The 23,117-nt window shown below is 39.3% G+C and overlaps 9 protein-coding genes across 9 annotated transcripts; 7 read left to right on the top strand and 2 right to left on the bottom strand.

The window, feature by feature from the left end:
• Positions 1–124: 124 nt before the first annotated feature.
• ABZ1 (4-amino-4-deoxychorismate synthase) lies at positions 125–2,509 on the top strand (the record flags this gene model as incomplete). The annotated part of the gene is made up of 1 exon (XM_043193160.1): positions 125–2,509. One exon carries the CDS (start codon positions 125–127, stop codon positions 2,507–2,509), a length of 2,385 nt encoding a protein of 794 aa, XP_043047586.1.
• A 199-nt stretch (positions 2,510–2,708) lies between these two features.
• KQ657_002389 (uncharacterized protein) lies at positions 2,709–5,168 on the top strand (the record flags this gene model as incomplete). The annotated part of the gene is made up of 1 exon (XM_043193159.1): positions 2,709–5,168. The coding sequence occupies one exon, from the start codon at positions 2,709–2,711 to the stop codon at positions 5,166–5,168; it is 2,460 nt and encodes an 819-aa protein (XP_043047585.1).
• A 750-nt stretch (positions 5,169–5,918) lies between these two features.
• Positions 5,919–6,752, bottom strand: KQ657_002388 (uncharacterized protein; the record flags this gene model as incomplete). Its single annotated transcript, XM_043193158.1, has 2 exons — positions 5,919–6,421; positions 6,749–6,752. The coding sequence occupies 2 exons, from the start codon at positions 6,750–6,752 to the stop codon at positions 5,919–5,921; spliced, it is 507 nt and encodes a 168-aa protein (XP_043047584.1).
• A 1,635-nt stretch (positions 6,753–8,387) lies between these two features.
• Positions 8,388–10,417, top strand: CSR1 (Csr1p; the record flags this gene model as incomplete). The annotated part of the gene is made up of 2 exons (XM_043193157.1): positions 8,388–8,393; positions 8,537–10,417. The coding sequence occupies 2 exons, from the start codon at positions 8,388–8,390 to the stop codon at positions 10,415–10,417; spliced, it is 1,887 nt and encodes a 628-aa protein (XP_043047583.1).
• A 313-nt stretch (positions 10,418–10,730) lies between these two features.
• Positions 10,731–11,253, top strand: IMG2 (mitochondrial 54S ribosomal protein mL49; the record flags this gene model as incomplete). Its single annotated transcript, XM_043193156.1, has 2 exons — positions 10,731–10,736; positions 10,846–11,253. The coding sequence occupies 2 exons, from the start codon at positions 10,731–10,733 to the stop codon at positions 11,251–11,253; spliced, it is 414 nt and encodes a 137-aa protein (XP_043047582.1).
• A 134-nt stretch (positions 11,254–11,387) lies between these two features.
• Positions 11,388–15,491, bottom strand: SSK2 (mitogen-activated protein kinase kinase kinase; the record flags this gene model as incomplete). Its single annotated transcript, XM_043193155.1, has 1 exon — positions 11,388–15,491. The coding sequence occupies one exon, from the start codon at positions 15,489–15,491 to the stop codon at positions 11,388–11,390; it is 4,104 nt and encodes a 1,367-aa protein (XP_043047581.1).
• Positions 15,492–15,749: 258 nt separating this feature from the next.
• KQ657_002384 (uncharacterized protein) lies at positions 15,750–17,084 on the top strand (the record flags this gene model as incomplete). The annotated part of the gene is made up of 1 exon (XM_043193154.1): positions 15,750–17,084. One exon carries the CDS (start codon positions 15,750–15,752, stop codon positions 17,082–17,084), a length of 1,335 nt encoding a protein of 444 aa, XP_043047580.1.
• Positions 17,085–17,260: 176 nt separating this feature from the next.
• On the top strand, positions 17,261–18,814 carry RSA4 (uncharacterized protein; the record flags this gene model as incomplete). The annotated part of the gene is made up of 1 exon (XM_043193153.1): positions 17,261–18,814. One exon carries the CDS (start codon positions 17,261–17,263, stop codon positions 18,812–18,814), a length of 1,554 nt encoding a protein of 517 aa, XP_043047579.1.
• A 175-nt stretch (positions 18,815–18,989) lies between these two features.
• On the top strand, positions 18,990–22,811 carry MYO5 (myosin 5; the record flags this gene model as incomplete). The annotated part of the gene is made up of 1 exon (XM_043193152.1): positions 18,990–22,811. The coding sequence occupies one exon, from the start codon at positions 18,990–18,992 to the stop codon at positions 22,809–22,811; it is 3,822 nt and encodes a 1,273-aa protein (XP_043047578.1).
• Positions 22,812–23,117: the final 306 nt, after the last annotated feature.

The following is a 23,117-nucleotide window of genomic DNA, read 5'->3' as shown; positions in this document are numbered from 1 at the left end:
CATACATCATACCTTATATCACACAACATACCTTATAGTAGTAATGGCAGCAGAAGTAGTAGTGGTAGCAGTAGTAGTATAGTCATAGTGTATGCACTATACCAATTTCCTGCATACATATTTAATGGGTGAAAAATTTACAAGCCACTCTTCACCATATAAAGATAAGAAACTCTTCTTACCAATGATCCTCCTAATAGATTCGTATGATTCCTTCACCAATAATCTTTACCAGTTGATTGTGGACAGCACTGGAAAAGAAGTGATTATTATCCACAATGACTCCTTCTGTCCGGAGGAATACTCCCAGTTCTGGGACACTTATTCCTCACTATTTGAGTACATTATCATAGGGCCTGGACCGGGGCATCCCAGTATTCAAGGCGATGTTGGGATCATTAGCTGGATCTTTCAGCACTATCAACAGTCAAAACTGACAGTAGTCCCCATCTTGGGTATATGTTTAGGGTTCCAATGTCTTTGCCATGAATTTGGCAACCCAGTGAAGAGACTTGACGACATTAAACACGGTCAAATCTATGACATTCAACCAGTTGATGATGCTTGTAACTTGTTCCCTTCAATTGAGCTGTTCCCCAGTGTAAGATACCATTCGTTACATGCTGAACTCGTGAACGATTCCATTGTACCTTTGGCACATTGTTATGAACCCCACGACAGTATTTTAATGGCTGGTCGACACTCGAAATTACCACTATATGGAGTTCAGTATCATCCAGAATCCATTTGTTCATCTAGAGGTCAAGACCTCATACGTTCTTTCGACTCAATCGCTCAAACTTATAATGAATGTCATAGAAAGATTGGTGATAATCCACAGTTATTGAAGGATTTGAAGCTGAAGAAGGCTGCACATGAAAATACCTTGATTCCAAATGGTATACTTGAAGATACACTGAAGAAACCCCAAGTTATCATTGAAAAATTGATGTTATCCCATGATACGTATAATGCCATTGACATTTGTGACTATATTTATAATTCAGAAGGCCATAGGGCCAACTTCTGCTTGTACAACTCAGCTGCAGTGCCAAGTGAATGGTCTATTATAGGATTACCTACTCCCGGTAGGTCGGAAGTCGTTAGTCATTCTGTTGATGATGTGAATAAAGTTGTAGTTTCAACTTTTGGCGATAACGTCCATGTTGATCCTCTGCAGTGTATTGAATTGAGCAATGGTCAATCGGTATGGGGCATCTTGGGTATGAAGATGAAACAACGGTATATTTCAACCAAATTGATCAACTCACAAGTGTCCAAGTATCATCAACGGAATTTCCCCTTTTATGGAGGTTATATGGGATTAATCTCTTATGAAGAAGGAAAATTCATTCAAATATCCAAATTGAAATCATTAACAACTTCAACCACCCCCGACATGAAACTTATTTTCATTGAAAGATTTATTTTATTTGATCATAAATCAAATGATTGGTTTATTGCTTCAGTTTCAAAAGATTTCCATCAAGATAATCTTGACTGGTGTAAATCCATGATCAACCAATTAGAAACCGCAGACCTGGAAGGCACTCTTAAATTGAATAAAGATCTGATTCCTTCAAGTGTATCCCAATTAAGTAACGACAAGATTCATTTTGAGTTCCCTGATGAAAACATTTATGAAAAACAATTTGATCAATGCCAAGAATGCTTACATTCAGGTGACTCTTATGAATTATGTTTGACCACTCCACTGAAAATATTTCTTCCTAAATCCATTGACCCTTGGGATATTTATAAGGTTTTAACTTTACATAAGAACCCTGCACCATTTTCATGTTTCTTGGAATTTGATGATTGTTCATTGGTATCTTCATCTCCAGAAAGGTTTATTTCATGGAAATCAACTCATGAAGATAATGATAATGACATTAAAAAAGTGGAGTTAAGACCAATCAAAGGTACGGTTAAAAATACACCCGATATCGATTTGAACAAGGCAACTGCATTACTTAAGACTCCAAAGGAAATGGGGGAGAATTTGATGATTGTGGATTTGATAAGACATGATTTATACCAATTTCTTCCTAATGTTCAAGTTTCAGAATTGATGTCTGTTGAGGAATATAAAACAGCTTTCCAATTGGTTAGTGTGATTCAAGGAGAATTGGATCCTTCCACAAATAATTACCATGGATTAGATATTTTGCATAATTCTTTACCTCCAGGTTCAATGACTGGAGCTCCAAAGAAACGGTCAGTGGAATTATTGCAAGATATTGAAAGTGGTCAAACCCTTGTTGGCAATGAAGGTGGTAGAAGAGGGATTTATAGTGGAGTCTGTGGATATTGGTCAGTTACTGATGATTCAGATTGGTCAGTCGTAATTCGATCGATTTTCCACTATAATCAAGATCTTGAAAACAGTAAGACCCACAATTTATGGCGGATTGGTGCTGGAGGAGCCCTCACTGTTCTTAGTGATGTTAAGGGAGAATGGGAAGAAATGAATGTTAAACTTCAAAGTGCATGTCAAGCCTTCCATTAATGTTAGCAGCATACAACTTGTAAATAGAATGCAGTTTATATTGTCACGTGATTGATCACGTGAACTACTAGATCACTTGGTGACACAAAACTCAAATAATTTTTAATCAACGACGAAAAGAAAATTTTTGAGTAAAATTATCACCATATAATTTTCATTCAAGTGGACAGAATCATACATTTTATCCGGTTAAAAGGAAATGTCTTTCTTTGGCTTTGATCCTACGGGGCCCCCACAGTCACGTGGGGGGCAAAACGAGGAAGCCTATGATTTTGAAAACACCTATAATGGATTGGATGAAGCAGATGATGCACTCAATGATGAGACTTTTGGTGGTGTCAGTGGTGATATTGGCAAAGATTTTGATTTTGGTGGAGTCAGCTCTGGAGCTGGAGCTGGAGCTGTACCAGTGGCTGCGCCAGCTGCTGGAGCTTCTAAATCCGGGATCAGTTATGCTCAAGCCGCTTCATCTACTAATGACGAAGATTTCATGAATGATTTGTGGGGTACTTCCAATGCTCCTAGAAATGAAGAAGCTTCTGTGCCTCCCGTTGTCTCTAACCCTAATGAAAGAAAGGTGTTGTCTTTGGAGGAAATTGAAGCTCAGTTAACTGCCATTGATCCAATGCAACAGCAACAGCAACAGCAACAAATGCAATTCCATCCTCAATATGGTGTGATGCCTCCTCGATTTGGTTATATGATGCCCCCTGGTGGCATGATGGCTCCTCCTCCTCCTGGTCAGTTTCAACAATTTGGTAACATGCCTATGCAAATGCCTCCAATGGGTTTACCTCTTCAACAACAGCAATTGCCCATTCCTGAGCAGCAACAACAAATTCCTCCACAAGGTCAAGGCCAACCACCGGTATCAATTCCTACTCAAGTGATAAAGGAACAGAATTCTTCTCAAGCCAGAATGCCTGAGAATGATATTCCTTCTCAACCTCCACGTAAGGTGGATTTGTCTCAATTCCCTGTGTTAGGTTCCAAGGATTCCCAACACCAGCAACACCAGCAACAACACCAGCAACAGCAACAGTTTCAAGAACAGTTGAACTTGCAATCCCAAGAGCCTCACCACCATGAAATACCACAAGAATTACAACAACAACAACCACTTGACCAAGCTCCATCTCATCAACACAGCCATCATCATCACCCCCACCACCAACAACAGCAGGTTCAAAGACAACATCAGCACCAACATCACTCTTTCCACCAATCACACGAAGACTTAACCCCTGAACAACAAGAGAAGATGGCCAGAAGACAAGAAAAGGTTCAAAGAATTGTTAGATACTCTGGAATCATGAACCCTAAGGATAAGGACTTTGTTACCCGGTTCCAATTGTCACAAATTGTCACTGAAGATCCCTACAATGAAGATTTTTATGCTCAAGTGTTTAAGGTTATTCATCCCAAGGTTGGAAACAACAATTCTCAACAACAAAGCAATAACTCTATTGCTCAAGCATATTTGGAACAAAGTGGACATAGATTGGGAGGCCGTAATAAGCGTGCTGATGTTGCACTTCAAAGAATGCAACAACAAGTTCAAAAGGCTGTTACTGTTGCACGTGAACGGTCCAAGAACACACCCCATGTCAAAGAAGGTGCCTTGGGTAGATTTACGTCAGCTAGTGGTAAGAAGCCTAGACAAAAGTTGGAGATCATTAGTAGGGCCGCACAAAGAGAAAAGGAACGTGCTGAGAAGCAAACTAATAATGAGGAGCAGACTGATGTTGAATCCAGCAGACTCAAGACTTATAGTCGTAAGGATATCTTGAATATTTTGGAAGATATCATTGGTAATCTTATGAATGTTGAAGGGGAATTAAGAACTCAATCGGATGTTGATCTTGATAAATTATGGGAATCACTAAGAGTTTTGGAGCAGCCATCCTCCTCTGGAGATAATGAATCTGAGGTGAATCCTTTCATTCAATGTTTAAGTTTCAACAAGTGTTTGAAGGTCTTACCTCGTTTATTCAAGTTTTTAAATCGGGAACAAATCTTAACCATTGTGACTTTAGTGATGTCTAATTTGGAGAACTTGAAGGTAATTAAAGATGGCTCTTACACCACATACAATGATAAAAAGGTACCTGAATCCATAACCAAATTGGTTGACACTTATTCCCTTACCTTTAGCAAAGTCTTGATGAATGCCGTTCAAGATTTCCGATTCAATGAAATCATAGGACTCTTGGTGATCTTAATTGAACACAACAATGTTTCATTTGTTTCCACCACCAAAATTGGTTTGAATATTTTAACCACCTTCTTGTCCCGTGCCGAGTTGATCAGAGGTGAAGGTGGAATTTCAGCTACTGATCTCAGTGAATGGTCTTCATGTTATGATGAGTTGTTTACCTCCTTGGAGTCGAGAATTGCAGCCATTTTCCCTCCAAATTCTACGGATGGTAGTGGCGAAGATCCTTATATCTGGCAATTCTTAGCGACTTTGTCTCTTGGAGGCAAATTGAGTCATCAAAGAATCATTGTGGATGAAGTAAGAGATGAAATCTTTGGAGTCATGAACAAAGCCAAACTGTTGGACGTTTATCGTAAACAACAGCTGTTGGCCAATTTGAACTTATATTTGGTTGTCATGGGATTGGTTGCTGATGAGAATGAAATTAAGGAATTGTCGTAAATATAATAGTAGTATAAGCACAGTACAATTAACAATAGTAGTGATTACAGTATTAGTAGTGCAAGTACCAGTAGTAGTACTCTGGCGTAGCACTTGTAACAGTGCTTCGGTGTATTGTTCTATGTTATTATCAAAATTGTCGTGTGCACGCCAATAGAGTATGGTCGTGCACCTGTGCGTATTTGTTATCTCAGACATCTGTACAGTTGGTTACAGTTAACTACTTTAGATCAACAGTACTAACTGTAGTACACATCAATTACTATTGATAGAAGCAACAGCTGAATTTCTCATTGCACTTTACTGGCATCAAAAGTAGTGTTAGTACCGGTGATAACTAAGTACGAATATTCTAGCCCCTGTAATATACGATTGTGTCCAGATCCTGAATCGATAAACATCAAGTGTTTCATATGACATAGACGCGTTACAGTTTCATCACTTACGAGCGAATATGGTTATGTAATTAAGGTACGTAATTAAGGTGTACTCATTACGCAGTACAAGGAAGGAACAAGGAAAGAATAGCCAGAATAAGGACGAGTAGCACAATATACTCTCGTGCTACTACTGTACTACCACCATAGTATAGAGTATGCTGCGCTGGACTACACTATACCTTGTATTAATTGTACTATCATTATATTATATTATGCTATTTACCCATTCCAATATTAAGCTTAAAGTTATGCAATTACATTACCCCTTTGGGAATTCTCATTTAAAACAATCATTATCCCGTAATGATCATTAACATTGTTGGATCATATTAAAGTTAAACTCTTGTGTATCTGATTGAGAATGATCAAAGGGGTCAAAATACAATACAGGAGTGCGTTGAGGTGTGGGTGGTAAGGGAAATGCAGGTACTCTTGAAAGTGGTGGGAGTTGAGTGGGGGTAGTGGTCGAACCTCTGTTTTGACAACATTCAATTAATCCCGGTTCCCCTCGTTTAAAGAACTCAAAACTAACATCTCGTATAGTGGTTGATTCATAAACCGAGTTGTCTATTGACTCGGATCCTTCCTCCTCCTCCTCCTCCTCCCAGTCAAGGGATATGGAATCAAACGATGAAGTGGTTGGCAGTCCAGGAACCTCTCCAACCATTATCACTCCACATGGAGTAGTTGTAGCGGATGCACTATTGGATTCAGAAAATGGCGATAATAAATAATGATCTACATCTTCAAAATATGACTCTAAAACATCACCTATAGATGTTTCATATTCGAGATGCGAATGATCACTGGGGACTGTGGCATCAAATATCGATATTGGTGTAGAACATATGGTAGAATGACTTTGGTTTCCTTTTGTAAACGGTAATACCGATGGTCTATATTGATTATGATTGTGATGATTATGTTGATGATGGGAGGTTGATGGAGTAGGTGGTATAGTGGAATTTGGAGTAGTGAAAACGGATGAAGAGAATGAATGAATACTTTTAGGCGTTCCGGGTATGGATATATTGGGATTGGGTTTAGTAACAACATCAAATCCTAAAGGATTGCCCTCATTAGTATGTTTTCTATGCTTCCGAGAAAACCACTTATGGAATGGTGAATTAGTATTAGAACCCATAATGTAGCAGAGTAATGTAGTGTAGTAGCAGCAGTAGTAGAGTAGAGTAGAGTAGTGAAGCAGTAGTAGTAGTGAGAGTATTAGTTAGTTGTGGTAGCAATAGTAGCTGTAATCTTCTTCACAAATTTTAGCCCCAACTTTAAAGATATAGTCATCTGTATATATAAGTGGGATTTAGATTCTCTTGTTTGTACGGTTGTTGCATACATACATTAACCGAACCACACAGTACTTAATAATAGATCTTATTGTGGCCTCAAATACTGCAGGTCGTCCTTTTGACGATTTGCAATGAACAATCAATCACAATCTGATCATACTTGATGTTAATTCCATTGGTATGCATGCACTTTAAGTTAGCTAGACGCACGTTCAACCAGTAGGGATGGATGTTTCACGAGTAAAAGGTATCCTGTTGTATAGTAGTATATCGACCTACCGGTGCACAATTGGTGTACCGTTGGGTGGGGTGTGGTATTTGGAGAAAATATTAGAAATTGTTATCAACACTAAGCCAAAATCTATTTTGGGAAATATGGTAAATCCTTTGACCGAAGTGGTTTATTTAATGCGTTCATTCACACTGCTCATGCTTATGCTTTGTTTCGTCATGATTGTTACTCATGCATCGATGGGAGGTTACCAAAATTTCCGGATGTAATAAGGAAATGTGATTTGTGTTGTTATGTTCTCTCCTGTGTAGAGATCAATTCTTGTTGTTAACGACACTCTACCGTGTTGCTATGGTGCAATAGGTTACCTAGCAATTGCTTTTCATGCCTTTGTGTATGCGCTTTATTGTGTTGAGTAGTTGGGAGGACTTAGCATTGCTATAACCCGTGCATGGGTATTTACTTAATTCCCATATTAGCATATTAATTGTTGCATCTCATTTGGGCATAGATGAAAATAGTCCTAATCTTTTGGGATATACGAATAAAACTCCTGCAGTTCCTTCCTTCTTACCTTCTCTGAATCTTTTGCCTATTTCCGGCTAATCCATTTCATTATTCATCATCTCATCATTGTTAGCCCCAAATGCATATCGGAAAACAAAACAAAAACACTCTTTGCATATTCACGTGATCAATTCATCTGTAAGACCAAACTCCTGGATCTGATGATGAGGTAAGCAAACGTGTAAACACCACCATTACGTAATCATCTTTCTGTCGGTCTGGCTTTCTCGTTATCAGTGCTGTCACGTGACACATCGTGATTTTGTAACCATAGTCATGTCCAAAATTGACCTTTAAAGTACCTTGGTGGTTAGACCCCTTAGGTCAGCCTATAGTAGGAGAAGAACCAGCTGCAAAATATTTTATTGTCATCATCAAAGTGGTTAAAAAATCTTAAGTCACTTTTAAAACTGTTTACCATTCATCCATCATCCCTCATCTCATATTGGCTAGGCCTAAGGTATCTCATCAGTCTCGTAAAGTTAGACTATATTTGTTGCAGCCCCTCCATCAATGACTCCGGGTAATGACTCGATATCATCATCAAAGGTGTTCACCCACGGATACGTTCATGGCCACATCCATAAGCACCGTAACCACACTCACATCCATGGTCATATCCATAATCATGACCACAAGCATACGCAGCAACCACCTTCACTGATAGGGTCTCAGAATGAAAGTAGTGGAGATGGTCCACCTACTCAATCAATAATACCACCGTGTGACACCGTAACGGCACCAAATGGATTGTTCTCAGATATAGGGCCAAGTTGTCTGGCACTTGATACCCTTCCAGAATGTTCTGATATGTACTGTTATGAGCTAGATGACTGCTTTTTCGATCATTGTGGTGATAGTGACCAATTCTCTTTGGAAGTACAACCGCCATCTCATTCGTCTCCAGCTAACATCACCCATATACATCGTACATCATCTTCTCCGTCACCACTGGGATCATCGTTTTCAGAAGGCACCTTGGATGAAATATCTGCTGGTATTAAAAATGATTGTTGCCAAGGTTTGAAATTGGATCTGTGTGAACAGCAACATCATCAAGAAGCCTCAAGAACGGTTCATAGAGATAGTCTTTGTCAAGATCAAGAGAATAAGAAGCAACTCTTTGAAAGTCTTATCAAAAATTTAGACTTTGAAACTTCAATGGAACTTGGAACTATCCCTGAGGAAGCAATATCAGAGGGCAATATGCCTTCATTAAAACGTCAAAAATTAACTATTAATGGTGCTAATGTTGATAACAATATTGACATTCATTTCCCTCATATCTGTCATCAACATACAGGCGCTAATCTTCATCAATCTTGCTTTCATACAACAATACCCACTGTGGGACGAAATCAAGATTCATACACCAATACCACCAATACCACCAATAATACGAATAATCCTGCCACTAATAATGTCGACTACGACTTCGTAATCCAGTTCAATAACTTTGATAGGCTGGGACATAACCAAAAACGTCTTGAAGACATACCTTCTGACCGAACTCAATTGACTCCTGAAAAGAAATATTCCTGTCGATGGGACAACTGCTCAAGATCTCTTTCTGATGCTACTTTCATGGATCATCTTCTTGGTCATCACATCGAGCAAGAATATACAGAGAAACCATATAACAGCTTTTCTACTGCTGAAATGAATTCAATAGCTAATTCATTGAATAGCGAAGATATTTCCATCAACCCTTCCACTGCTCCATCTAAATTATACCAGTGTGAATGGAACAATTGTAATTTTGCAGATGGCGAATTGAATGGGTTGATCAACCATGTATTGGAGCATAAGGAAGGCATAGATGCATTACAGTATAATAAAAATAAAGATGATATCAAGTTGGAGAAACAAGATAGCAGTTCTGCAAATAATAATACTTGGGTTGATCTTACTCCATCATCTACTGATTTATCACCAGATACAACTGCATCATACCAGCTGCAGCCGCAACTGCAACTGCTCTCGTCTTCTATTACACTGCTGCAACCTATTCTCGTGGCCGATCAAATCAACATCACTGATTTCAAGCTTTTTCCTAAAGAAAACAAACAATATTGTACCAGGAAACCCATTGATCCTACGTACACTTGTAAGTGGCAAATAGGAGTTGATCCGACGAGTGGGAACCCCATTGAGTGCAACCAAGCACACGACTCAGCCGGTAGTCTTCAGGAGCACTTGATCAGCGAGCACATTGGAGGAGGAAAGAGTCAATATAATTGTGGATGGGTTGGCTGTGAAAGACATGGAGGTAAATCATTCACCCAACGACAGAAACTCTTGAGACACATATATATCCATACTGGTTATAAACCATGTAAATGTCCCATATGTGGGGTTTCCTTTGCTGTGGAGGTTCTTTTGACTCAACATATGAGAATCCATTCTGGTGAAAAACCCTATGAGTGTCACACTTGTGGTAAGAGGTTTGCAACCTCATCCTCACTTTCTATACACAACCGAGTTCACTCAGACAATAGACCGTTGGTTTGTCCTTATCCTGGCTGTGGCAAACGGTTTAGAGAAAGCACCAACTTGACAAAGCACCGAAGAACTCATGAACGCCTGGTGAGTTGCACCATCTGCCACGAGACATTTACCAAGAAGAGTCAGTTGAAGAAACACATGAATGAATGCCATAAGGGAATAGAACCAATGTTTGCTGCAGAACATGTTCTAGAGACGTGACGGCACATACATACGTACACACCACGCACAGATATATATACATACATACATATATATATATATATATATATATATATATATATAAATAGGATATGGCTGGTTCACAGTGAGTCAACGGGTACATACTTAATTAATAAGGTGGCCAATTTTGCACCCAAAACACTATGTCACAAAATCATACACAATGTCTCATTCTTGCCTGCTTGTATTTTCCCATACCCTAGCACCAACACTACGTATCACATATTTATGACCTTATATGTATCACGTTAGTAATGATTTACATTAAGGAGGGGCGTTAATGCGTGTAACTATGTGTGTACGTACTTACCCTTTGATCAGTACTGGAGTATTCTCAAATATTGTGTCGCGCACTACTTTCTTGGAGGAAAAAAATTTTCAAGATCATAAACTGTAAACTCCTATAGTTACAGCCATTTGTACTATTACTACTACAACTGACTGTACACATCATGAAGGCATCTTTGGTTCGGTTGAGTACACGTGTCAAGTTGCCCAGAGCCACCACACAAGCATTCAAACTCCCAGAACTTAGTTCTATCTCGCATACACAACTTCCTAACAACGGGTTTGGCAAAGGGACTTATGCGATCAACCGATCCAAGTTTGGGAATTGGCCAGTATATTTGAAGATTCAAAACACCAAAACAGTCACCGAGATCAAGCGTATCCAAGGAGATATCCATCAGTTTGCCCGTGACTTGTTGAGTATAAAACCTGACTTGAAATTGACGGTTAATCCTCAAATTGGGTACATTAATGTTAAAGGTGATAAGGTTGAAGAGATCAAGCACATTTTTGAAACTCAAATATGATTGGACAACATGAAAGCATGACTTGTACATAGTTAATACAGGATATAATAGGCATAAATTAATGTATATATACATACCGACTTACGGTACTGACTTATGAGCGGACCTGCGTGCTTGAACCCAACTGATTGTCATTATTGAAAGTAATCAGACAGTGAATCTGATGGAGTGACACTACCAGTTGTACTATCTGTAGCAAAGGCAATTTGTCTAATGGTAACCATCCATGGATCACTAAGTAACTCCACTGCACTGGGTCTCTTCTTTGGATCATGTTCTAAGCACCGAGATACAAATTTCCTACCTGGTTCACTCAATTGTTCTGGTGATGGTAATTGGGGCTTATTCCCAGCAGCTATATGGTACATTATAGCCCACTCATTATCCAAATTAGCCCAAGGTCTACGTCCAGTAGCCATTTCTAATACGCAACAGCCCAACGACCAAATATCCACTACTCCATTTCTATCAGCAGATGCACCAGTTATGACTTCTGGTGACATATACATTGGAGTCCCAGTCATTGAGTTCAAGTTACCTGCTTGTCTTGATTGGGTAGTCATGTTGGTTGAAGCTCTGGTGCATCCACTATTGGCTATGACTTTGGCAGCTCCAAAATCAACAAATTTGATAATCCCCGTATGATCTAAAAGAATATTCTCGGGCTTGATGTCTCGATGAACAACTCCTGATTGGTGTAAATATGCTAAACCTTCCAACATTTGTAAGGTATATATTTGAATCACCATTTCATCTTCAATTCTGCCATGTGTAAGTAAACCCGCAAGGGAACCCCCCTCACAGAATTCCATAAAGATGTAAACTTTATCTCTGTGGACCTCTACTCCAAAATATTGCACCACATTAGGATGATTAAGCATCTCCAACACGGTCATTTCATCTTTAATAGAAGGAACAATGTTCTTTATAGACTGACTATCATGGAATCGGATTTCTTTCACAGCCATTACTCCACCAGTATCAAGATTAACAGCTGAATACACATGTCCAAACGTTCCTCCCCCAATAAACCTACCCTTCTGCCATCTAATAGAAACACTTGAAAAGGAAGACGCTAATAAGGTAACAAATTGGTATTCCAGATCGGTACCGTCGATAACTTTCCCAATGGATCTGAAATTGGCTTCTAAATCCGTTCTATATTGTTCAATGATTCCAATATTCTTCATAACTTCCTCTTCGTATTCTTTAACTATGGCTTCATCATCCATGGCATTTTCTATCGATTGTCTTTGAGATGTCCACTTCAATAATCTCTTCTTCTCTGCTTCGCTGAATCTGGCTCCCATAATATCAAAATGGGATATTAATAGTGACATACAACGGGCCACTTTGGATTTCAAGTGTCCAAATTGTTCATCACTCAAAACTAAGACATTGAACCCTCTCGTCATATCCATTGAAAATTCCAATGCCAAAACACAAGCCTTGAAAGTCTTCTTATCGGTTGGAATACATTCATCGCAAACAAAACTCACCCACTCAATAGATAGCTGGATTAATTTCATAATCACCGTAGATTTCCTGGAGGAATCAAGATTCCGAACGGAATTCTTTCCATAATCTCGAGCATATACAAAATGATTATTAATCAAATCTTGTGTACCTCCATCAGGACAAATCTCTTTACATTTGTTCCTAACAACTTGGACAGAATCTAAAACAGCAACAGACATCTTAAAGAATGTCCTATTGATTTTTGTTAATTCCGTATGAATCTTAGCCAATGAACATCGTTGTTCGGAAGGTTTCAGTATCCCACCAAACTCAACCGCCTCACTCACACTCTCCAAGAATCTTTGCTTGATCATATCCAAATGATTAAACGGTACTCTCGAAATCAACAACATTTGACTAGGTTTCACATCGGTTATAGAAACCAGATGATCCATTTTCACTGTCACCACATTACCATCCCATACAATTGGTTTAGGAGGACAAATAGCAAGCACATACGAATATTCTGTTCCCTTATTAAACAAATCTGCCGTTTCTCTCATTCCCATTAATTCGGGTAAAATAGTATACCGTTCACTGGGTTCTTCAAAGTCAATACCAATGTACGAACCATTGATTATTCTTAAAATCTCTGCTTCATTATCTTTAAGTTCACCACTGGCAAAGAAATAAACCCCCTGGGACTCAATGGTGTTTGTGTAGACAAGGAAATGATTTGAATATTTAAGTGATTCCAATAATGTCTTGACAAAATTGCCTGGTGCTGAAGGTAAATTAAACACCAATGAATTGGTGAATCCTCTAGATAATTCACTGGTGAATCTGGCCAATTTACGTCGTAATTGACCAAAATTTTCTGACGTTGAACTGTACCACCTTATTAAATCAGTTAAATTGGTTGCCAGTGGATGTAACATCAGTTTCTTATAGTAAGTCAACACTCTATGAATTAATTTGGAAGTTAACAAGGTGATTCTCTCAGCCACTACTCTGTTACCATTTTCAAAATACTTCCCCAACTGTTTCAAGAAATTCCAGGTATTTTCCAATTCATCTGGTTCTTTAAACGTTCTGAAATTCGTTGATCTTGAACTATCAAGTAACTTCTTATTAATCAAAGATAAATAATAAATCACTGCTTCCAAAACAACGTTATCAAACTCTTTCAATTCATCGTCCAATAAATCACTAACAAACCATATTTTCTTTTCATCTTGTTTGATATATTCCATCATAGCCATTTTGATATCAACAGCAATGGCAATATAAGCTCTGAAATCTTCAATCATTTGGTCAATCATCATAAGAGTTGGATTATGCAATTTCACAGCATAGCTCATTCTAACAGCAATTATTTCTTTAATTAGTTTCATAGGCACCACACAAAGCTCAATTAATGCTTGAATGAAATCAGGTAATTTGATATTCTCTAAGAGGGGACCCCATAAGATGTAAGTTTGTTTAGACTTGACTATCCATGGCATCAAAGGTAAAAATAGCCTCTTCTCAAATATAGTGGTCACATCCTTTTCTTTAAGTACTCTTTCAGCAAACGATCTTGATACCTCATTGAACATATTATGACTATATTCATTATCGGAATAAATAGATTTAGGATTGGATGGTTTCCTATTGATTGTTGGGGATGGTGTTTCCAAAGTGGTGGAAGAATCATAGATTTCCATATCTTCACCTCCTAACCAAACCTTTAACGAATTTGTTTCAACTTCTATAGCAGCACTTATTGATAGCCATGCATTTAAAGCATTTATACGTTCTTCAAACTCTTTTGTTGCGCATATTGGTTTATCCTTCTTCATGGCATCTAAAGTTGGCCATAATTCACACGCTGTTTCGTATTTAGCAAGAATTTGAATCACTTGCTCTTGAGGAGGGTTATTCTTGGGATCATCATAATTAATTTCATATTTAATGATGTCTTCAAAAAGCAGATCGGTCAAAGTTCTTCGATAAAGAGTAATTTTCTTTTGATCATCTTCATCTCTTCCCATAAGTTTTGCCTTAATCCCAAACCAAAGATTCTCCTTATAAGATGTAGGTAAAATGGAATCCAGTGAATCACTATTATTGTTAATTAATTTGGTTTTCTCAGATTTAACGACATCACCAGTCAATACAGCATTTAACATCGATTGCCATTCTAACCTCTCGAGCACTGCAGGATCTGTACTCTCCTTGCTTATCTCCGGGATATTCTGGTTAGGGTTTATGGTTAAAGTGCTCTTGCCAACTTTAATCATTGATAACGCAAGACTCAAATCTATCTGGTATTTATCATCGTCAATCTCCGCAAGCAACTCGGTGTTACCTTCCGCTAGATCGTCTTCATCATCTTCATCCTCTGGAATCTCCAGATCTCGCATATCATCCTCGGCGACTTTGATTCCTCTGGTATAGTAATCGTCCGTCACAGAGCTTTTAAGTTTCTTTAAATATTGCTTCTCCTGTGCTTGGTATACGGCACTATGAGAGTTGAAATGAGGCACAGGCTTGGGTCTAGTCCTGGCAGACCCGGCACTTCCAGTTCCAGCTCCAGCTCCAGCTCCAGCTCCGGTCCCGGCCCCGCCAATAACATTGCTGCTAGCACTATTAGTCGAACTAATATTATTAGTAGTAGTGCTAATGTTTATACTACTGGGTTTGATGTGCCCTGATGAATTGTTCTTATTGAATGGCTTTCCTGCATCGGCTATCTCCTTGCCATCAGTAATGTTCTTACTGCTGTTCAGCCGACTCATGACCTGTACCAATAAGTAGTAGTAGTAGTAGTAGTAATAAGGACTAGATTTGTACTAATTACTACGAGGTTTGTATCTTTTGTGTGGAGTTAGAGGGAACTGCATATAGGTCAACCATCTCATAATATGAGGATAAATTTGTTCCGTAGGTTTATCCGAAATATAAATATGGTAGCGCTGGCTAAAGTATAAGCTCATTTTGGTAATTTATATAGGCTCTTCTATATTGTTATATGAACTTTAATATGTTCTTATGATATGGTGAATCTTGCTACTGTCAAAGGAAGACGATCATTTGCTCATGTTCAATCAGATATCCCCTCTCTAGACCACATGGTAGGCCTTACTACTAATGGTATAGTCGATGTTCAATCTGTACCTGGAACCACCAATGGCTCAGAAGCAGTCATAGCTGTATACATACACAAGCATCTACTGCATAGTCCCAATTCCCATGTGGTTGTTATTGATTGTCTTCATCCATTTGCCATGAACCTTGTACGACAGCATAGTCAGTTTGAAACGGACAATTGGTCCGATAGAATCCATTGGTATCACGAAATCAAGTTTGTACAACTAGAATGGTTATTTGGTGAGTTATTGGCAAACCCCTCGGCTCGTTCAGATATACTTGTAGTGGTCAATTCATTCCATGAAGCTTGCACGTTATACCGAAACCTGCTAGTGCTGCGATCTAAGGAGACCCTTCTTCAATTCCAGTCTTCCAGAAATGAAACGTTGATCCGAGGGTTGGATCGGTTCAAAGAAGAAGGAGCTATTCCCAAGGTATCTCTGCTCCCAGCAGGTTCAGAGCTTTTGAAAGTGAGTCCAGCCTCGAAATTCGACAGTCATTTGATCCATTTATTGAGTAATATGTCACTGGTGGCGTATTCTAAGAATCTGTTGGTTATATTGCATGGTACTATGGATGTTGGTTGGAGATCTTTTGAGCCAGTGGAGACTATCACCCAAACAATGGTGTCAACGCAACCAAGGCCATCTTCAACGCAATCAAGAGTCTCTACACAACCTACACCTTCGTCAACTCAACCAGTGTCTTCATCATCTCAACAAGTATTTGCTGGGACTCCATCAGCTAGACTCACGTTCGTGTCTTCATTCTTAAAGACACCTGCTGTCAATGCGTACATCTCCAAACGATTGCTATTCTACAAGGATTGGTACCATAGAACTGTTCATTTCACTAAACGGTTTCAAGTTGACTCTTCATCTCATCTTCAATTGGATCCTCAACAACTACATTCAGTTTATGGGGTTGCAGTGTTTAATCAGAATGTCTCGGGATCAAAACACATTGGGTATGTTAACTTTGATTTTGATAGCCCCTTCTACCGCAAATTTGGTTCCAAATCTTCAGTTAGTGAGTCCAATTGGTCCTTCATAGATCTTAATGATTATCAATGTCCCATGGCGAACCCCATTTGGAGTGACAGTGACAATGATGATCATGATGATGGTACTACCACTACAGCCATGCGTATACCACCATCTTCTCCTACGCTCGAGACTACAGTTGAGCGTGGTGATGATTCCCAACTCATAGGAGATTCTGAAGAGGAAGAGCTCTTGTGAAGTTATTCCAAAATTCATCACGTACTAGTATCTGAGCACACACGACATTATTGATGGTTATATGTAGTGCAGTTTTGTGTAATTACTGGTCGATGCTCATCTCATCACCAAAAATATGAAGGACGATTTTCATTATCGTTATACATAAACCAACCACAAACGGATATACAGGCAAGATGGCTACTGTTATTCCACCACCATCTAAGAAACAAAAGAGAGAAGCACAGCAAGTGCGTGAGCTTGACTTGGTGCCCAAGGACCTCCCCAATGTGTTGATCAAGTTCCAAGCCTCAGACACTGGAGAAACTGTTGGAGGGTCAATACGAGTACCTGGAGGGATTAGTGAGAAACAATTGGAAGAGCTTTTAAATCAACTTAATGGCCAGACTGAAGAGCCTGTGCCGTACACGTTTTCGTTGTTGGACCAGAAGGATGGACAAGCAGAAACACTTATAGACATTAAAGATTCCATATATTCCTCGGTGTTGAAACCTGGGATCAAGACTACAGAAGACTTTCTTACAATTATATATACTCCTCGAGCAGTATTCAAGGTGAATGCTATCACTAGATCCAATGCGGCTATTTCTGGTCATAAATCTACTATATTGTGTTGTCAATTTGCTCCCAATGATTCTGGTCGTATGTGTACTGGAGCTGGTGATTCCACTGCTAGGGTATGGGATTGTAATACCCAAACACCTTTATATACTTTAAGTGGCCATTCTAATTGGGTTTTGTGTGTGGCATATTCACCTTGTGGAACGATGATTGCTACCGGGTCTATGGATAACACAATTAGATTATGGGATGCTGATACTGGAAAACAAATGGGAAGTGCATTGACTGGACATTCCAAATGGATTTCATCCTTGACTTGGGAACCCTTAAATTTAGTTAAAGTTGGAGATACTCCAAGATTAGCCTCAGGTTCCAAAGATGGTACTATTAAAGTCTGGGACACAACTAGAAGAACTTGTACCATTACCATGAGTGGACATACCAATGCAGTGTCATGTGTGAAATGGTCAGGTTCAAATATTGTATACAGTGCATCTCACGATAAGACCATCAAGGCATGGGATATTACTGTATCTGGTAAATGCATACAAACGTTAAAGAGTCATGCTCATTGGGTTAATCATTTGGCTATCTCCACAGACTACGCTTTAAGAAAGGGAGGTTTCGATCATTCGTCAACCCGTACAAGTAGTAAGACCATTTCACCAGAAGATATGAGAGCTAAGGCACTTGAACAATATGAGAAAGTGGCCAAACTTGGAGGGTCAATTAGTGAACGTCTTGTGACTGCTAGTGACGACTTCACAATGTTCTTATGGGAACCATTAAAGTCCAGTAAACCAGTTTGTCGTATGACTGGACATCAGAAATTGGTAAACCATGTTTCTTTCTCACCAGATGGAAGATACGTTGCTTCAAGTTCATTTGATAACTCCATTAAGCTTTGGGATGGGGTCAAGGGAACATTCATCGGCACACTCCGTGGCCATGTTTCTGCTGTGTATCAAACTTCATGGTCTGCTGATAACAGATTGCTTGTAAGTTGTTCTAAAGATACCACTTTGAAGGTTTGGGATGTTCGTACTAGGAAACTTAAGGTTGATTTACCTGGCCACAGTGATGAAGTGTATGCTGTTGACTGGAGTATGGACGGGAAAAGAGTTGCTAGTGGAGGCAAAGATAAGATGGTAAGATTATGGGGCCATTAAGCATAGCATACATAGTATAATATATTATAGTGCTTAAGTAAGCGATTACGTAATCGGTCGTGGCGGTGTCGACAGAAATTGGTGATAAAAGACAAACTCGGCCCGGTCTTTATGGAACAATTACATCAACAAAGTTCATTCTTTATCGCTGTTCCATCTGTTCCTGGTACCCAGTATGGCTATCGTGAAGAGAGGCGCTCGTACGCGCAAACAGCAACTGCAACAACAGGAACCACCATCCAAATCCGGGATCAAGAAGGCAGAATTTGATTTACATAAGAAGAAAGAAGTTGGGGTCTCTGATTTAACATTGTTGTCTCAAATCACTGATGATGCCATCAATAACAACTTGAGCAAACGGTTTATGAACGACACCATTTATACGTATATTGGCCATGTCTTGATCTCAGTTAATCCGTTCCGGGATTTGGGGATTTACACGGTGGATACGTTGCGGAAATACCAAGGCAGAAATAGACTAGAGGTGCCTCCTCATGTATTCGCTATAGCCGAGTCCATGTACTACAACTTGAAGAGTTACGGGGAGAACCAATGTGTGATCATCTCCGGAGAGTCTGGTGCTGGTAAGACCGAAGCTGCTAAGCAGATTATGCAGTATATTGCCAATGTATCAGTTGATAATGGCAATGAAGACATCACCAAAATTAAGGACATGGTATTGGCCACTAACCCGCTTTTGGAGTCGTTTGGGTGTGCCAAAACATTGAGAAACAATAACTCTTCCCGTCATGGTAAGTACTTGGAGATCCAATTCCACCCACTGTCCTTCCAACCCATTGCTGCCCACATTACCAATTACTTGTTGGAGAAACAACGGGTGGTTTCCCAGATCACCAACGAACGGAACTTTCACATCTTCTACCAATTCACCAAGCATTGTCCTCCTCAGTATCAACAGATGTACGGGATCCAAGGACCAGAATCGTATATCTACACTTCTGCTGCAAAATGTATTGACGTTGAAGGAGTGAACGACAGTAAGGACTTTGATGAGACCTTGAAGGCTATGCAAGTCATTGGGTTGTCTCAAGCTGAACAAGATAACATTTTCAGAATGTTGGCACTGATCTTGTGGATAGGAAACATCTCCTTTGTGGAAGATGAAAGCGGTAATGCAGCCATTAGAGATGAGAGTGTCACCAATTTTGTAGGCTATTTGTTGGATGTTGAAGGTGAAATCTTAAAGACATCTGTTATTGAAAAAGTGGTGCAAACTTCCCACGGTATGAAGCGAGGCTCAACTTATCATGTTCCATTGAACATTGTCCAAGCCACTGCTGTTCGTGATGCCTTGGCCAAGGGGATCTATAATAACTTGTTTGAATGGATTGTTGAAAGAGTTAACTTGTCTTTGAAGGGTACGTCATCTTCTAATAAGTCTGTGGGGATTTTGGATATTTATGGGTTTGAAATTTTTGATCACAACTCATTTGAACAACTTTGTATCAATTATGTCAATGAAAAATTGCAACAAATTTTCATTCAATTGACTTTGAAGGCTGAACAAGAAGAATACGTTCAAGAACAAATCAAATGGACTCCTATTGATTATTTCAACAATAAAGTTGTATGTGATTTGATTGAAGCCACTCGTCCTCAACCAGGGATCTTTGCAGCTTTAAATGACTCTATTAAAACGGCCCATGCCGATTCACAAGCTGCTGACCAAGTTTTCGCTCAAAGATTGAACATGTTTGGGTCTACCAATAAACATTTTGAAGACCGTAGAGGTAAATTCATCATCAAACATTATGCTGGTGACGTGACCTATGAAATACTGGGAATGACCGACAAAAATAAAGATGCTATGCTACGTGATCTTTTAGAAATGTTGTCTACGTCTAAGAATCCTTTCATTAATCAAATTCTTTTCCCTCCAGAATTGTTGGCTAACCAAACAGATTCCAAAAAGAGACTGGAAACAAGTTCAGATAAAATTAAAAGAAGTGCAAATGCTTTAGTGGAAGCGTTATCTAAATGTCAACCTTCATACATTAGAACTATCAAGCCTAACCAAACCAAATTACCAAGAGATTATGATAACCAACAGGTTTTACATCAAATCAAGTATTTGGGTTTGAAGGAGAATGTTCGTATTAGACGTGCAGGGTTTGCATATCGTACTACGTTTGAGAAGTTTGTTCAAAGATTTTATTTATTATCACCCAAAACTGGGTATGCTGGTGATTATATTTGGAATGGAGATGATATACTGGCAGTCAAGGAGATCTTGAAGTCATGTTTTATACCAACTTCAGAGTATCAATTAGGTACCACCAAAGTATTTATTAAAACTCCAGAAACTTTGTTTGCCTTGGAAGATATGAGAGATAAATATTGGCATAACATGGCAGCCAGGATCCAAAGAGCTTGGAGACGTTATGTTAAGAGAAAGGAAGATGCTGCCATCACCATGCAACGAGCTTGGAGAGAAAAGACACATGGTAACAAGTATGAGCAATTGAGAGATTATGGGAACAGTTTGTTACATAACAATAAGCAACGTAGAAGAATGTCTATGTTGGGTTCCAGAGCATTTATGGGTGATTATTTGAATTGTAACGATCTGGATGGTTATGGTAGATTTGTGGTTAATCAAGCTGGAATTAATGAGCCTGTGGTATTCTCTTTAAAGGGAGATATTTTGAAAGCTGCATTCGGTCGTTCATCCAAGAGACTCCCTAGAATCTTTATTCTAACCTCCAGATCATTATACGTTGTTGCCGAGGTACTTGTTAACAAACGTCTTCAATTACAGATTGAACATACTATACCAGTAAATGGTATCAAGTATTGTGGTTTATCAACTCTACAAGATGATTGGGTTGCCATTTCATTGCACACTGCTAGTGTAACCACACCTGATCTTTTTATTAACTTGGACTTCAAGACTGAATTGGTAACCCATTTGAAGAAACTTAATTCTGCTATCACCATAATGGTTTCAGATAACATTGAATACCAAAAGAAGCCTGGCAAATATCATAGCATTAAATTCCAAATGGGTACTGTACCAGGTATGCCTCCACATGGAGACTCTTATAAATCCGGAACCGTTACTGTACCCCAGGGTTTACCAGCCAATAGCAAGAATCCCAAGAGACCTAGACCGAAGGCGGGTAATGTTGACTACAGCAAATATTATAACAGAGGAGCGGCTATGAAGACGACTAAAAGTCATGTTACTCCAACGCCAGTTGCAAGTCATCATGCTCAAAACCCATATCCTACAGCGGTTAAACCTCAAAGGAAAGCACCTCCACCGGAACCAGTTCGTCAACAACAGCCACCACAAAGAGTTCAGCCAGTACAACCAGTACAACCAGTACAACCAGTACAACCAGTACAACCAGTACAACCAGTACAAAGAGTACAATCACAGCCTGTTCAACCAGCTCAATCCAGGCCGGTGAAGAAGGCTGTACCTATTCCTACCAAGCCCAAGAAAGCAGCACCTCCTCCACCACCACCAGTTGAAGTTTCCAAGCCCAAATTCCCTACTTATGTTGCTATGTTTGACTACGATGGTTCAGTACAGGGCTCAATTCCACTTGTTAAAGATACAGTCTACTATGTTGCTCAAATCAATGGTAAATGGGGTTTAACCAAGACATTAGATGAAACCTGTGAAGGTTGGTCACCCATTGACTACTTAAAAGAGTGTGCACCACCTGCAGTCCCAGTTGCCAAGGCGCCACCACCACCAGCTCCAATACAACATCAACAACATCAGCAACCCATATCCAATACGTCTTCTGTTACATCATCAGTTGGAGGATCTCAAGCATCTACCAACCAAACCTCTGTGGGATCTAATGGAGGAGGCTCATTGGGCAATGGATTGGCCAATGCACTCAAGCATAAGAAGCAGGAAGAAGTTTCATTGGCTGGATCTTTAGCTGATGCCTTGAAGAAGAGACAGGTTGCAACCAGAGACAGTGACGATGAAGCAGATGACGATGATGATGATTGGTGAACACAATCGTTGGGTTGTAACCAAATAGTACATTTTCTGGCTTCCCATTATCTCCACTACATAAGGAAATTATGCTGCCAAAGGTTTTGTTCAGCTTATGGATTTTCAGATCCTATAAAAGGATGTCCTTAACCCGAAGTCATCTTGTATTAGAAACGTATTGTACGAGATGTTTTCTGACGCTCACTCGAATAGTCCAGAAGCTAATAATCGCTTTGATGGTCACGATGAATCATTTTCCATGGAACCCATAGTTATAATAGGATATATTTTGCTGGGGGTTTTCTGTTTGTTTGCCAATTTTGT

Source organism: Scheffersomyces spartinae (assembly GCF_019049425.1).
Source record: "Scheffersomyces spartinae strain ARV_011 chromosome Unknown scaffold_20, whole genome shotgun sequence".
Lineage (NCBI taxonomy): Eukaryota > Fungi > Ascomycota > Pichiomycetes > Serinales > Debaryomycetaceae > Lizanozyma > Lizanozyma spartinae.
Note: the sequence above shows the minus strand (reverse complement) of the source record. Positions and strands in the feature narration are given on the sequence as shown.